This window comes from Stegodyphus dumicola, chromosome 3 (genome assembly GCF_044657685.1).
Source record: "Stegodyphus dumicola isolate Sdum_Otavi_A_Nest chromosome 3, ASM4465768v1".
Classification (NCBI taxonomy): domain Eukaryota; kingdom Metazoa; phylum Arthropoda; class Arachnida; order Araneae; family Eresidae; genus Stegodyphus; species Stegodyphus dumicola.
In genome coordinates this window covers 267,527,059-267,543,186 of record NC_140770.1, presented here as the reverse complement: position 1 = coordinate 267,543,186, position 16,128 = coordinate 267,527,059, and the positions used below count along the sequence as shown (strand labels likewise).

The following is a 16,128-nucleotide window of genomic DNA, read 5'->3' as shown; positions in this document are numbered from 1 at the left end:
TTTTAGTTGTGAATAAATTGAGCATTCAGTGTTACATCGTTAAGAGTTTACAGTTACAGTTTCTTCGATTAATATTAACTTTTCAATTAGAGTTTATGCATTTAATGAATTGTTGGGATTAAAGAAACACTAACATTTTTATTTATGTGCACATAAATAAAAATTAACTAACATTTTTATGGTGCATAATTAACCATTTTATGTTGCATTGTTAAAGTTTTATTACTGTATGTATTTTGATTGATATCGTTAATTTTTTGAAATTAAAAGAAAAAAGGTTTACTAATGTTGGTAGTATGTGGTAAAGAAGCTTTAACACTAATTATTTAATATCTTTGAAATGATATGGCTATTTTGCAAAGCTGTCTCCGAGATTTAACAGAACAGAATGTAATAATGCTGTTATAATCAGAAACGGTCTTTTTTTTTTGCCCACATACATAGTTTTAGTTTTACTTATGTATGATTGTGTTTTATTTACTTAAGGGGACTCATACACCTTAAAACCCATAAGATCTTCGAATACGTGACTTTTGCAAGAATTGGGATTACCTACTTATTTTAAAAGCAATTACTTCCAACTTTTTACAGCTCACTATATAATATAGCTGCATTCTGAAATAGTGATCAGAAAGTTTGTGTTGCCACAAATATTTTTATAATTTAATCCTCTTTGTGACAAAACGTTTCGTCATGTTTCCACCTTGCGCACATAGTTTAAGAGATTCTGTTGCATAATTTAATTCCATATTTAATATATAGCTTTTATAACATTTGGAAACTACTGTGAACCAAAAATTCTAAGAATTTCATGTTAAAGTTTTATTTTATTTGGAGTTGATTTTATAAAATGTATTTCATTAAAAAAATCTGTAATGTTTTCGTGCATAAAATTTTTTAATATTAAAATAATCATCAGATTTTGGGTTCAGTTAGAAAATAGTGCCCATATAAAGAATTCCATCCAATTTCAAGTATGTACTATTAGCCATTTTAAAAATACCATGCGCGTAAAGTGGAAACATGACGAAACATTTTGTCACAAAGCGGATTAAATTACAAAAATATTTGTGGCAACACAAACTTTCTGGTTACTTGTTTCCAAAGCAGCTATATTATGTAGCTAGCTGTAAAAAGTTGAATGTAGTTGCTTTTAAAATAAACAAAATATCCCAATTCTTGCAACAGTATTCGAAGATCATAAGGGGTTTAAGGTGTATGATCCCCCTTAAATCCTACTATTATAGTTATATATTTATAATAACCACTGTTTTCATAATTATTCTTATTTACATAGTAAAAGATTAAGAAAAAAATGACGAAATCTGAAATAATCGTAACTTAAAATTTAAGTTATTTAAAGGAATATAGTTTAAAGTACTGAAAATAATTAAGGCTACTTAGAGAATAATATATAATTAGCAGTAACGCTGAATTAAAATTCTGAAATAAATATTGTTACATGCTATATACGTTTCCCACTTTGTCGCTTATGATAGATTTGTCTAATAATAGGTTCTTTAATGATATTTTCTTAGGAATCTTCCAGGTAACTTAGTATTGCATATCAATCAGCGGTGAAAAGATGATGCTTCTCTTAACCATTTTTTTTTTTAACTTTTAACCAGACAAATGAATGAAATCCTAAATCATTAGTATTTTGCCCTCAATTTAATTCTCGGTGTCATCGTTTACGGCTGTATATATATATATTTTTTTGGTTTATCTCTGTGTAATTTTCGCTTAGAAAGTTCTCCAGTAAAACAGCTCTCACTTAGCTGAGATTTCTGGATAATCACCTACCTTTTATCTTTTAATTTAATCATAATTTTCAGTTTCTTTATTTGATTCAAAACTAGCTTTACAATCTAAAGTTAATTCAACTCTAATTAGCTTTTGAAATTATTCGGAGAGCTTTCCATACTCTTCACACCCCAAAAGTATTTTTATCAGTATTATTTTAGCTCAGTATTATTTATTAGTAATAACTTTATACTTCCTTTAATTTTCATGGAACACTATGTTTAAATACGTTATAAAATATCTGAATAAAACCTAAAAATCTCAAAATTTAAAAAATCCAAATTCTTAGAATTAAAACTTTTTATAATCATTGCCATATTTTACATATACGGGTAACTAAGTAACATATCTTGAAAAGCATGCTTTTTCGATAAGAATCCATGTAAGTATTTCATCTAAAATTCAATGAAGTTCAGTAGCTTTCCTCTTGAGTTTTTAAGTGAAATTTTCTCTCGAAATATTTCAAGAGGTATGGGAAATATTTCAAAATATATATAGTCCATTTCATCTAAAGTTATTTTTGCATTTTTTTCCATAGGGTAACGAAAAATTTCAGACAATGATTAGTTAAAGGAATTAATCTATTGTAGACTGTTATATAAAAACCTCATAATAATTGTCTTATTGTCATGTATTGGATATTTATATAGATGATTTCCAAAAAAGAATTATATATACATATATATGTATTTTATTTGCAGATGATTAATTATAGTATGAAAACTGATGGGGAAAAGCGTCGTCAAATTTCAGCATTAGCTGAGAAGCATTGTAAAATTAACTCTATATATAACTCAAAAGACAGACTTAACAAATATTTGTTTGTTAAGATTATAAACTTTGTTTCAAACATCAGTACATAGTAATATAATAATAAATAATAATTCATTAACATAAATAATAATAAATACAATAAATCCATTTGATGTTTCTTGAGAAAACGTGTTTTACCGCCATTGATAATTTTCTCAAAATTTTGCTATTTAATACCTTTGATAGAATTCTGTATTTATATGTTTTCTTTATAGTTAAATAATGTAATTGCAGTGTAACATTACTTTTATTCGTATCACATAATAAACTGCCGAAACCTAATATGTCTTGTTACTGGTGTGTTACTTTAACGCAGTATATTTGTTAAAAATCGAATCGTGTTAAATATAGTAAAAATAGTTATTCTTAAGGATGCAAATTAATAATTCTTTATAGTATGTTATTTTTATACTGAATGCTTGCAATGTAGTATAAGGTTCGTAAATGTTTTAATTTCTCTTGAATATTTGACACTTAAAATTATGCATATTTATACTACAGAAATTTATTATGCATATTTATACTCTATTATTATTATATTATTACTATATTATTATGCTATATTATTTATACTATATTATTATGCTATATTATTTATACTATATTATTATGCTATATTATTTATACTATATTATTATTTATACTATATTATTATTATATTATTACTATATTATTATTATATTATTACTATATTATTATGCATATTTATACTACAGAAAAATATTGTATTATCTTCTGGTTTTCAGGAAATGATAAAAATATTTAAACTTTAGAAAAGTCAAGGAATGCAAAATTTTTAAAAAGAAGAATATATATTCATCATTAAGCTTATTTTTTTTGCATAAATCAATACTTAACTAAAAGACAATACCGACGTTTTCACAACTGTTGCAAAAAGATGGAATTCTGCAAACTTTTGGCCGTCGTTAAGACGTCCTGATAGGATGCTTTCACAACCAAAATTACAATCCGAGAAAGACGCAATAACAACGCCCTATGCGACAAAAAACCTCATCTGCAAAGACGTAAAAAAGACATCAAAATAGTGGAGATTCGCGGACATGTGGGCGTCTTAAAGACGACATAATGCAACGTTTTTGCAACATGACTCGCGATGAGTTTGCAACGTCATTACGACATAGCTGTGCTATTTGAGAGTTAAATTAACTGAAGAAGAATTGAATAATGAGATAGAATCAAATATAAGCGTAACTGAGGGAAAAGAAAGTGAACCTCAGGCTTTTGTAAAATCACAGTATGGGAAATCATCTGATGGCAATCAGCATTCTGAGGTTAAAGATTCTGTGTTGCCTCAGCAAAGTGGATTACCAACTGCCGCTACTGAAAGGTCATATTACCAAATAGAAAGTTTGTCCTTATATACTGAGAAGAATCATCATATTCAAGAAGTATTATCTCTGCGAGGCAATTACATTTTTTGCAGCAATCGCAAATAGAAATTAATTCATCTTAGCCAATAACATCTTCTGGCCTTACATCTCAACATCGCACAACAAGGCCTAGTGAAATAACTTAGTACTGCCTAGCAGCATCTTTACAGTCACAGCAAGCTGCACAGAATATTGCACCCTCTGTCCCATTGCAGCCAACGAGCTAGGCCATTGATTTTGATCCTGCTCGTTCTATACCTACTCAAACATATACTAATCAAAGTTTTTTGTCAGTAGTCCATCCAACGATGGTCGCTCTAGTGTCTCAGAACTATGTCGTCGTGACTCTGTCTTAAGGAATTCCACCGCAGAATGTCCTATCATTAAAATGCTGAAATTATAAGTCACTGTATCCAGATGTCACACAACTAAAATTTATATTCTTGGAAGTTTAAATTTACTAATATTAGAATATTAAAATTTATATTTTTCTTTAAAATGCTTCATGAAAGCACTTGTACTTTTGGTCAGGTATCTAATTGTATTTGTTACAGATATGCCTGAATATCTTTGTCTTGTAAAAAAAATGTAATATATATAAACTGAAAATTTTTCTTTAAAGTTCCACAGAATTGAAACAAAAAAAAAAAAAAAAAAAAAAAAATTCTCTGAAATGTTCCCCGTGAGGGAAGGAATTTAAGACTCTACGTATTTGCGTTGCTACGTTGCCAACATAATTCCACTAAGAAATATAAAGAAACCTCGCTCATAAAATATCCGTGCTTCAAGATGCACTCGCTTAAAAATGTTTTTCTGTTATTCTGTAAGTTTGAATAATAAAGTTGGTTGTTCGATTAAAATTGGCGAGATTTCTTTAAAACTTCATTACACTACGTACATACGCCACGAAAAAATCTCTTCAGAATTCATTTTAAATAAGTTTTATAATCTTTGGTGGAAAAAAAAAGAGTCCTTTAGTCTATCCTTACGTACAGATGTCATGCAAAAACATACTTAAATTGCGTTCGATAGCGGTCAAAACGGATATTTTCTCTGAAATATGATACTCGAAATTTTTCACGTTTACAATACTTTCTTTTCACTTCGTACAAGGAAATAAAAAATAGACTTAGCCGCACTGAAGCAACTTTTAAATTGTTGATAATTCTAAAACTCTTGCATTCAGGTTAACTAAAGGCATAAAATGCTTAACCAGAAGATAAGAACAACATAATTCAATCATTTTTAAAGCAAAAAATGCACAATTTACCAACATATAAGAATAAAAGGACCTAGATCACGGAGCCAAGTAAGAGAGTACTATATATGTATATATATATATATATATATATACGTATATATTTACTAAATAAATATTGATTATATTATCTCCTAAGATTAATTTTAGTAGAAGTATCTTGAAAGAGTGACTATATTTTTGGTGCTGTCGATTGCCACCAAAATCGGAGATACACAACTACCTGCTATAACAGTCCTATGCAAAATTTCTACGGCTATGTGTTTTTGAGATATGCGAGATAAATACGTACACGTACGTTCAACCGATTCATTTCTTTTCAATTGCATTTCAACCGATTTAATCTGCAGGAAAATAAACGATGTAATAGTTGTCAGATTGATGGTGGTGCTAGGCATTTTGTGGTTGATTGTAGTTTATCAGCCCCTATTAGACATATTTTTAACATTACTAATGTTAATGTATTTATTAAGTTAATTTTAAAGTTTTTTAAATCATATAACATTGCTCTAATGAAGTTTATAAATGAAACTAGGGCGTTTGTAGGAATCATCTGTTAAAATTGAATTCTGTATTTATATGGGTTTTAGATATCGGTGGTGTTCTATAATGTGATTTTTATTAAATATACTGCAACATCTATGTTTGGTATACTCGTGTCCAGGTGAGCTGAAGTGAGACTCCGATTCTTACATGCACGTACGTACAGACGCCGTGAAAAAAATCTCTTCTGAATCCATTTTAAATCAGTTTTACAATTCGTTTGGAGAAAGAGTGCTTTATTCTGACCTTACGTTCAGATATTATGCAAAAACGTCGTTAAGTTGCTTTTGATAGCGGTCAGAATGAATATTATTTTCGTTGAAATATGGTACCCAGAATCTTTCGTGATTACAATAGTTCCTTTGCTTCGTACAAGGAAGTAAAAAGGAATACGCTTTTTCAAAAAAGATATATTGCAAAGACGACATTAAGTTACTTGCTGTACACATTTCATTCCAGTTTGTAAAATATGAGTTGTCAAAACAATCATATGATAGCTAAAAATCTAAAAATAACGAAAAAAAATGGTTAATTCAGATCAGATTTCTTTATAATTATGGAGAAATTATTGAAAATCATAAATCTAGTATATTCGCCATCAAAGAGAAATAAATAAATAACAATAATAGATAATTAAAGTTGAAAAGCAACGAGGAAAGAAAATAAAAATATTTCTGAAACAATTTAGATTTTAACAATCATACAAAACACCTCTTTCAAACGCTCATGTTGTTTATGAGATTGCTAACTGGCATGCAGCGAAATATTTTATAGGATATTAGATTAATATGGGCTTAGACTAAAATGGGAATATTATATTCCATCTGTATACTTAAAAAAAGGTCAAAATATATGTAATGAAAGCCTATAAAAATCTTTATTAAGTTTTTTATTTATCGTTTAATATATGTAGACTGGTTTTTTATAATTGCATTTTAATATTTAATGTTTATGGATTAGATATATCCTAAACTAAATGCAATTTTGTTTAAATCGATTAGATTAAAAAGTAAGTAAAGTGATATATTAAAGATCTGTATCTACTGCATTTAAATAGTTTTTTTAGTTTGTTCATCAATAGATAACAAGTAGATAAAATCTGAAATATCTCTTATTTTGCAGAATGGTAACAGGCTTGAATGAAAAGCGAAACACGGCAAAATCACGCTGCACTTTGAAACACTAATCTATTCAGCACTTTTGGGATAAAAATATATATATAAATTAAAAGTAATTAACTGTAATAAAAGGAATTAAAAATTAAATTAATGCATTCAAAAACGAACTGAAATAAAATTTGCATTAATTTTATATTCAATTCTTGCTATCAAATTTGTATTAAATGTACTGCTACATCTATGTTTGGTATTAACTATGTCATGATTTTTGTTCCTTAATTTCCTTTGCAAACTAGTTTGCTCTTTTAGGAGACCAAAAGTTTGATGAGGTTGATGACATTAGGACTTCAGTGTCTCGCCTCTTACAAAGAACATTGCTTACAGACGTAGAATTCCATGTATTTGTTGGAACATCAGAGAGAGTTTTTCCCGCTCACAAACTCATCCTTGCCTGCAGAAGTCCTATTCTAGCTGACAAATTCTACAAGGAAAAAGCTACTTATGTCATTTTTGAATCTGATGTCGGACCTTTAGGCATCGAACAAATGATTAGGTAAAATTAATTCAATTTTGTTTACAGAAACATTCGTGCAAATCATTTACAAGTAATTATACAACTCATAATAAAATTTTAACTTTAGAACTGGGCAAACCTAAACAACCTTGTTTAGAATTACCTTAAAAGAAATGCATTTGAAATTTTAATCATTGCAAGGTAAATATGATATTTTAAATTGGGGATGTGTTAGGTTTTTCTAAAAAATTAGTTCTATTATTAACCTTAATTTGATAATTACATTATTAATCAGAGTCTATGTCAACGGTTTTGATAAGATATGGTGAAAGAGAAAATTAGAGCATATTTGATTTTAACAGCAGCGAATGTTCGAAAGATTTGCGTAAATATGCAATTTTACAAAGCGTATTTGAATGAGTTTCTGAAAATTGCTGCGGATCCAGATGGTTGTGCGCAAATAAATCACGATTGACTATGTAAACATGTGCCATCTAGGCAGTATTTGAAGATGTCATCATCCTGAAGGGTATAAGAAGGTTTCATTTAAATGATATTCAAATAACTTATAATTTTCAGTGGATAATGTTTGATGATATTCGTGTTTCTTCGGTTAACAAAAGACGTGTAAAGCTGTTGTAAAATATGTGCAACGCCCTCGCCGGGACTGGAACCTGAATATATGGAATGCGCGACGAAGCCGCTTAGCGTTACACCACGAACGCATGCTGAAAGGAGGGAGAAAATACCTAATAGACGAATGGCAGATAGTGAGCGATGGCATGCTGTCGGATACATTGAAGCAGAATAGTCAGGCAAAGATATCACAAATTTCTATAATATTTATTATTCGGTTATTTCTCGACTCTGGAAACAACCTCAAACAAGTTAAAAGTTTTAATTTAGAAAATCAGAGTTATATTTTCAAATATTTCAACAAAAATTAGAGTATATTTTCAAGTAGGAAAATATAACGCTGATTTTTGTTGTTTGACTTCTATATTAATACTTGTTCGGCATGTTATTGTATCTTAAATTAAAAGTTGTTTGGAGACCTGCACTCGATCAACCAAAAATTGCAACCACTAAATAAAATCGCAGTGTTGTTATAGTCGCCAAGCAGAATCAATGACCTTCCTCCACTCTTGATACATCTGAGATTCCAGTGTCGCCTGATAAGAAAATACCCTTCAATACTCTGCGACTGACAGATTCACACGAAGGGACTAGAAGCCAAGTATAAAGTGTTTGTCGATCGAATTGTTCCAGTCTGGCGTAAGGTCCTTTACACGGGAATCAGACACAGAACATCAAAAATCACTCTTGCATAAAAGACAGCATCATAGTTTTGATGGTAATTTTAATGTTTTATTGCATCTAACTGATCATCTTTAATGACAGTTCTTTGACGGGCTGCGCGGTATCGGGATGAAGCCCTAACACCCGCTGTGAGGCGCTACGCTGCAACAGTTGATTCTGATTTCTGTTGCATAGATTATAATGTCCGTACCGATCGAGCCAGTATCGTTAACACCTATCTGAAGAGTGAGGCACTTTTCGCATGGAGTGTCCGGCGTATTCCCCCGACATTAATACCATTGAAAATCTTTGAGAGGCCATCGGATGGGCTGTCTCTGCATGTTTACTTCCAGCCAGCATCAGACAGCCCTGATGGAAGAATGGCACAATGTGCTGGCATCTACGGTGGTTGAACCCTCATTGAAAATACGGGAAATCGAATTAAAATTTGTTTCGAAGTCCCGGGTGCTCGCATAGGATATTAAGATCAGTTTGACTGTTTTAGTATAAAACATAAATTTATTAATGACACAAATCTGACGTTACATACAACTTATGAAAACTTAATTGCTTTTTCTCTTGGTATAAAATGCTTATTTTCCTTGATGCATAAATGCATTTGACATTTTCATGCGCAAACTGGCGTTAATCAGAAATTTACTTTTCCATTTTTGTTGATTTTTCCTTCAAATGGACCTTTGAACACCAGAGCAAATCTCGGCGAATCTCCGGTACACAGTGATATATACGTACTGGAAAAATACATGAAGCTGCAGGAAAATTGAAAAATTGCGTTGTTTTCAGATTTAGTTATAATAACAATTATCAGAAGACACACGTGCAATGTGAGAAGTAATTTCATTCTGTCTCTATGTTAAAATTTCCAGCTATTTATTAACAGCTGCAAGAACTCTAATAACATTAATTAACATGCTAATGATTTTTAAACTGAATTTCATAATATATAAGAATTCTACATTAAAAATATCAAAATTCCAGAAACTATGTACAAACAATTACGAACACCATGCATGAAAAAAAAATGAGACAGTTCGAAATCTGTCATTTTGCTGGGCCAACTGATGAGATTTAACTCACATTTTTCAGGTCTCAAAGCAGAACTAGGGATATATAGTAGATTTATATGTATTCATAGCATTTTTCTAACACAAGTATTCTGCTGGGCCAATGGACGACATTTAACACGCGTTTTTCATGCCTCGAAAGCGTGCTTAAGATATACAATAGATTCAAATATAGCAATTTTTCTTTTCTAACATATGTATTCTGACACAAAATTGTACATCTTCTAAAATGACATGCGGTTTTATGCATATTTCGATTCTATGTGTCAAATTATGCTAAACTGCCAAGTTTTGTAAGAATCTCGGAAGCCGGATTTAAAAAATTAGCTCTCAAAATTTTATCTTCTGAATGTTAATTGCATTGGCTATATATTTATTAACTGGTCTTTTTTTACACTTACATCAGTCATTATTCTAAATTCAGTAAAATAGAAATAAAATTTGGAGCTTTTTTCTCATATTTGTTGTAATTTGAAATTTTTAGAAATGCTCATAAATTTTTGGAAAACATGTATGAATTACCTATGAATGTTTTACTATTACCTTAAAGTACATGTATTTCTAAGTATACCCGCAAAACATTAGAGCCTTTCATTCAAAATTTCCCAAGACAAGCGTAAATTTATCTATTGATGCACTTTGAAATATACCATACTCGTCATATGCGATAATAAAGCAAAATGGGTTTTATTCATTCTGTTGAAATTAATCGTTAGAATAAACAATGCATATCCGTTTTCGTTCGTGAACAATTAAAGGAAAATAAGTTACCATAAATTACGATCTTCGCCAAGCGGCGAAATATCATTCTTGGCGCAAACTGAAAAAAAAGGCTCAAACATAAATTTTTAAATTTCTCGGTACGTTTCTCACCAAATTTTACAAAACTTAAAATATTTAGCCATGATTTGAGTCGTAGAATCGGAATATGGAAAAATATAGATATGCCATTTCAGAAAAAGTCCATTTTTGCGTGAGAATATCTACGTTAGAATACATATAGATGTAATATACATCCTAAATCGCGCATTCGAGACATGAAAAACGCAAATTAAATGTTCGTCAATCGGCCCAGTAAAACGAGAGATACAGAATTCTCCTGTTTTTTCCACAGTGTACCCCTTAACGTTCACCTTCAGAATGAAGTTTGAATCATATATATAATTAGTAAAACATGTTATACAATATATCTAGTAACACAATATAACTAGTAAATATAATGAGTAAAATATCATCAGTAAAACATGTTCTAAAGCCACATATTAAACATTTCCGTTATAAACGTTTTTATTGAATTTGTGTAAAGTTCTATAATAAAAATTAAAAACCACGGTTCACGCCTTTTTTTATAGATATATTTATTTGGATGACATTGACAGTTATTCTGCATTTGCTCTCAAAGAAGGGCTTGAAGCCTCATTGAAATACAGTATTAAATTCCTAGAAAGCCTTTGCATCTCCTGCCTCATGAACGTGGAGATCACCGGAGATAATTTATACGAAGTACTTGACGCTGCTGACAGAGTAAAACACGACGGAATTCGTCAGAGATGCCTAAATATTCTTATGAATGATACTGAAACGGTGCTGAATTCTCCTGCTCTAAGACACGCAAGTTTGAATACTCTGCTTCTTATATTTCAGCTGCCGGAATTAAATATTGAAAGTGAAGTTTGGCTGCTCGAAGCTGCCATCGTATGGTTACAGCATAACCGAAACAGTTCATCAAGGAATAAACTGTTGTCCTGCATAGACATAATGGCCTTAGATGTCGATGAATTTTTAGCGGTCACCAAAAATTTCCAAGTTTTTTTACCGATAGAGAAATTGTCAGCATTCTTTCAAATATTCGACATTTCGGATCGCCAGATTTGCCTGCATTTTACGTAACTCGTAAAACCAAAAGGAAGTTTTTGAAAGCTAAATGTAAACCTAACGTGATTTCTAACCTGGGAGTTAGTAACAGTGCTACGCAGACATCGAATTTTATAATGTTGGATAAAGGTACGGGAATTTGTCCCGATGAGGCGTATTTCTTTCCAGTCCAGAAAACTGCATCTGTACAAACCGCGTTACATGCAACGCTAGAAAAAAACATGGAAATTTCTGAAGAGGAGGTTTATGTGTTTCACTCAACGGAATCTCTGACCACAGGAACGCAAACTACAGTAGTTTCAACATTAGATGGATGTTCGCAAGTTTCTAAATCTGAGGCTGTTTTGTTCAATAGAAAAGAGACAGTAAACAAAGAATTTCAAACCACATCTACTACTACACCAAACCGAAGTTTTCAAACGTCTGATCGTATCCTGAGATTAAATCAAAATACCCAGATGCGTAAAACTGATTTCGAGATGTTTATGTCCAGTAAAACACACGATACAGAAGTGCAACGGACATTTTTTGCAGCAAATCAGGAAAGCAGCCCAGCTCTTGATGTCGGCCAGCTCTTGTCCTATAATTTTGATAAAACCGAAAACGAGAACACGCCTACTTCATGGCCATCTTTACCAGGGAAAAGTCACGCTAATGCCGAATGGAAAGCTCCTAAAAATGTTCGGGATGAAAGAATTCGAATTAATTTTGAAGATAAATCAAGAGATGTACTTCCTCCCTCGAAAGAAACATCGAGGAAGATTAATGACATGGTATCAATTTCCAGTAAAGAAGACATCTCAGATAAAATGGTATGTTTGTTTATTTCGTTATTTCTATATCATATTTTTACGTTTGTTTTACTCTACGTACGTGCAATGGTAAGAAATCCGAATTCATTTCTACACACAGACACTTACTGAAATATATATATATATTAAATTCAAACGGAAACTCCCCAGCCTTTAAAATCGTATATCTAAACTTACATTTAGGATGGCATAACACGTCCCCAGTAACCGACGTTCGAATTGTTACATAGGAGTTTAAAATTTTCAATTAAGAATAGCAAAAATTCAAATACATCCTTTCTATAGGCCTGAGCATTCACGGTTCCATCTGGAAAGAATGGAGATTTTTTCGTCCACCCCAAAGAGATACCACTCGAAACACAGACACTGCTTCCTCGCTATGCATCTCCTTCACGTTTGTTTAGTGAATAGCGGGTTACGGGAAATAACGCCTACTACTACTTTGGAGGCTAAACCTAAACTCATCCGTAAAGGGAACAGTTGATCACCAATTGATCAGACGTCCAATGGACATATTGACGTGTCCACTTCAAACGTTACCTTGTCATGTGACGCGAGCGACCCGTAAATGGCTTGTCCCCCTTTACGTGCAGACCTCCTTTGTAAAGTCTTCTACGGATGGTTGACTTTGATACTCCCCTTCTGTTGACTGCAGCAAGTAAGGATCTCAGATGAATCTGAGTTGCTGTTCTATTATTTCGTGCCCATAATAGCAAACATCGGTCATCGGCATTAGTCTTAAGAGTTGGCCGTCTATGGCTGAATCTCCTTCATGCCGAATCTGTGATTCAAAATTTCTGCCAAAGTCTATGAACGACAAAATGACACACATTTAGCCATCATGTCATTTCTGTTTGACATTGCATTGCCTCTAGTCTACCAATAACTCTCCATCACAGTTCTTCGGGCAACTGATGCCTGGATCTCATTATTACAAATTGGCTGTGTCAGATTTCTTACCTCAGTATCACAAATTTTCCTGAAATTTTACAGGAACATTTGCAGGCTTGCTCTCGAACATACAATTTTTGCTCCTCCAAGGAGACCCATTCCGATCGCAGCTCCACTAATTTTCATATTATACTTTTACTCAAAAATACTTATTTCACAACATACTTAAATTTTATACGGATTGCCCTTTTTTTGAATGAGTTATCGTTATTTTTGTGAATTTTTGTTAATTTGGGGAAGCAGTGTATTTTCGGTGCAGTAGAGAGAATCTGCTAAGTTTTCTTCAATTTCTTTCTAAAATTTTATTACAGTATGTACAATGCCAATACAATAATTTTGATTTCATATATTCTACAGCAAATATTTATTTATTTTTTAACTAGTCATCTGAATTCGGCCCAGTTAACAGAATTCGAATTGACCTCATTGGAGAACCTAGCAAAAAAGAGGAATTGAGTAAGTTACTCTAGTTTTGTTCCACTTTAAATTTTATGGAACAGAAGTTTACATTACCCTAATTAATAATGTAAAAGTTATCATGGCACACATCTCTATTTACTGAAGTATGAAAAAAAATAGTATGATTTTTGATGTATTGTTAAATGTAGGACTTTGTTTAACAAAATTTGTTTGTAATGAGGTAACCCTGTCAGCAGCATACCAGTTAAAATTTCTAGACGTTACGTTCGATTTTCCTAGTTCGTTAAGAAACCAGTAGTTTTAATAGTAAAACTCTAATCAAGTTGATTATTGAGTAACTTAAATTATAATTTCTCCCATCCACAAGCTTCACAAGATCCTCCAAATTTTCAAAAGACTAGTTTCGATGGTTTTTACCGAACCATCAATCACAGCTGCCAATGTGCAAATGGAAAAAGATAAGATATAGTGAAATGATACGATAATAATGTGTGAGCAGGAGTTAAGCCACTAGTGCTATCTATTTATGAAACAACTAAAACATTGTTTCCTGAAAAACTGAAGGTAAAGTTGGATTGGAATTAGAGCCATTAATTTGAAGAGAAAGATTTCTTTGAATATAAAACACCTCTAGAAAATCTAATTCACAAATGGAAGATGTTTTTTGGATACTTTTGGCTGCAGAAAAAGATAAAATGTGATATTCAGACAAACAATGCTGGGCAACAGGGGACTTCTGTGTTTCTTTTTTCCTAACATATGATTTATGTCTTTAACGAAAAATTTTAAGACTATCTTAGTTTAACCGATGTAAATTAAACTACACTGGCAAGGAATCCTGAGTACCACATGAATTCATATCCGGAAAGGGGGCCTTAAGTATGAAACTCGTAATATTATTGATTGGAGAATAAACGACCCGAAAATTAAATTTCTGTAAAATACGTGCAATTTTATAACTAATTTATAGAAAGGAAGGAATGAACAGAATTCTTATAATCGCCTAAAACAAGAGTGTGCCTCTTGGTGTGTTGAAATAAGAATTTTTTAACTGCTTGGTTAAAAATGTTGGGTGAAAAGCCCCTGTGAATAGCAACATGAAGCTAACTTTCGGTAAACCATCGAAACTAGTCCCGCGAAAATTTGCAAATATTCCCTGATTTTTGTTGTTTGATTTCTAAATTAATAGAATTAGGTTAGTTTCTTATTTTCGATCTTAAGTTAAAGCCCAAGCGGAGGCTTTCCTGTAAGCTCTAGAGGGGCCGTATGTTAGCATTTCTTTTTGTGAATAAATGAGTATTTTAACCCTTCTTTGGGCTTGTATTTATAATTTTAAGAAGAACAGAGAATAGACACGGTTCTAGTAAACAAGGACACGTAAATTAACTACAACTTTATAAGGTTCTCATTTCAGTTTCGAATTAGCTATGTCATCTTCGTTAGGTAAAAGTCATATGATGTGGATCACTCTAGAAATGACTCGAGTAGAGAAAGATATATTACTATTTTTAGAATATACAGAGCCGAATTATGGGGCTTTTGCTAATTTACGTATTACTTTGATTTGTGTATTTTTACCTTATGTATATATGACCAGAGGAAAAGAAAAATTGTATTAAATTTTACTTATGCAAACTTTTGTTTTTAATAATTTAGCGTAGGTATTCCTTTTAAATTTCAGAAATCAAATTTACTGTATATAACGGAATAGAGATTCAAGAATTAATTACTTACTACACGCTTTTGGAAGAATCGAGTACATTTTTTGCTCAGCTCTTCGATGATGGGCATTATTCAATGAAGCTGTCAAGTGTAAAGCTTGATGATTTGAGTTTCAATGGATTATCCTATATGATAAGTTAAGAAGATGAGAGTAAAACAAAACTTTTCTCCTCAAATTGCAGATAGGAGGGTGTGTGTGTGTATGCGTGGGCGTGTAAAAAAACCTGTGTTTTCAAAGCAGAAAATGCAACCATCAAACTCAAAGGATATCCTAACTGTCACTAGATATTCGCTGTTTTATGAGAAATATTTTTGTACCATCAATATAGTAGTAGTGTGTAGTATTTGCCTTCGAAAGGGCAGTTGCTGCCAATTATGTTCCGCTTTAAGTTTTAATTTTACCAAAGTCATGACTTTCGACTATATCCCAAAAGTTTTAGCATTATTTCATTACGGTGAACAGGATGGATACTTGGCTGATTTTTGTTTTTTCCTAGGCTTTTTGAGGTTAATTTTAAGTTGTT

General features: G+C 31.6%; 2 protein-coding genes across 7 annotated transcripts in view; one reads left to right on the top strand and one right to left on the bottom strand.

Annotated features, from left to right (window-relative positions):
- Nucleotides 1-16,128, bottom strand: part of Dgk (diacyl glycerol kinase 1) — a 911,622-nt gene that overhangs the window by 501,739 nt on the left and 393,755 nt on the right. The gene's annotated exons all lie outside the window — the stretch shown is intronic.
- The window catches only part of LOC118197387 (kelch-like protein 17), a 30,462-nt gene that overhangs the window by 2,708 nt on the left and 11,626 nt on the right, over nt 1-16,128 (top strand). Inside the window, exons 2-4 of one of the 5 annotated variants that reach the window (XM_035368893.2) lie at nt 7,236-7,479; nt 11,177-12,511; nt 13,846-13,918. In XM_035368893.2, the coding sequence (XP_035224784.2) occupies nt 11,816-12,511; nt 13,846-13,918 (769 nt within the window). In that variant the 5' untranslated portion in view covers nt 7,236-7,479; nt 11,177-11,815. Of the gene's footprint in view, nt 1-7,222; nt 7,480-11,176; nt 12,512-13,845; nt 13,919-16,128 lie in introns of those variants that run through there. The other 4 variants (XM_035368894.2, XM_085814115.1, XM_085814114.1 and 1 more) reach the window with 4 other exon arrangements.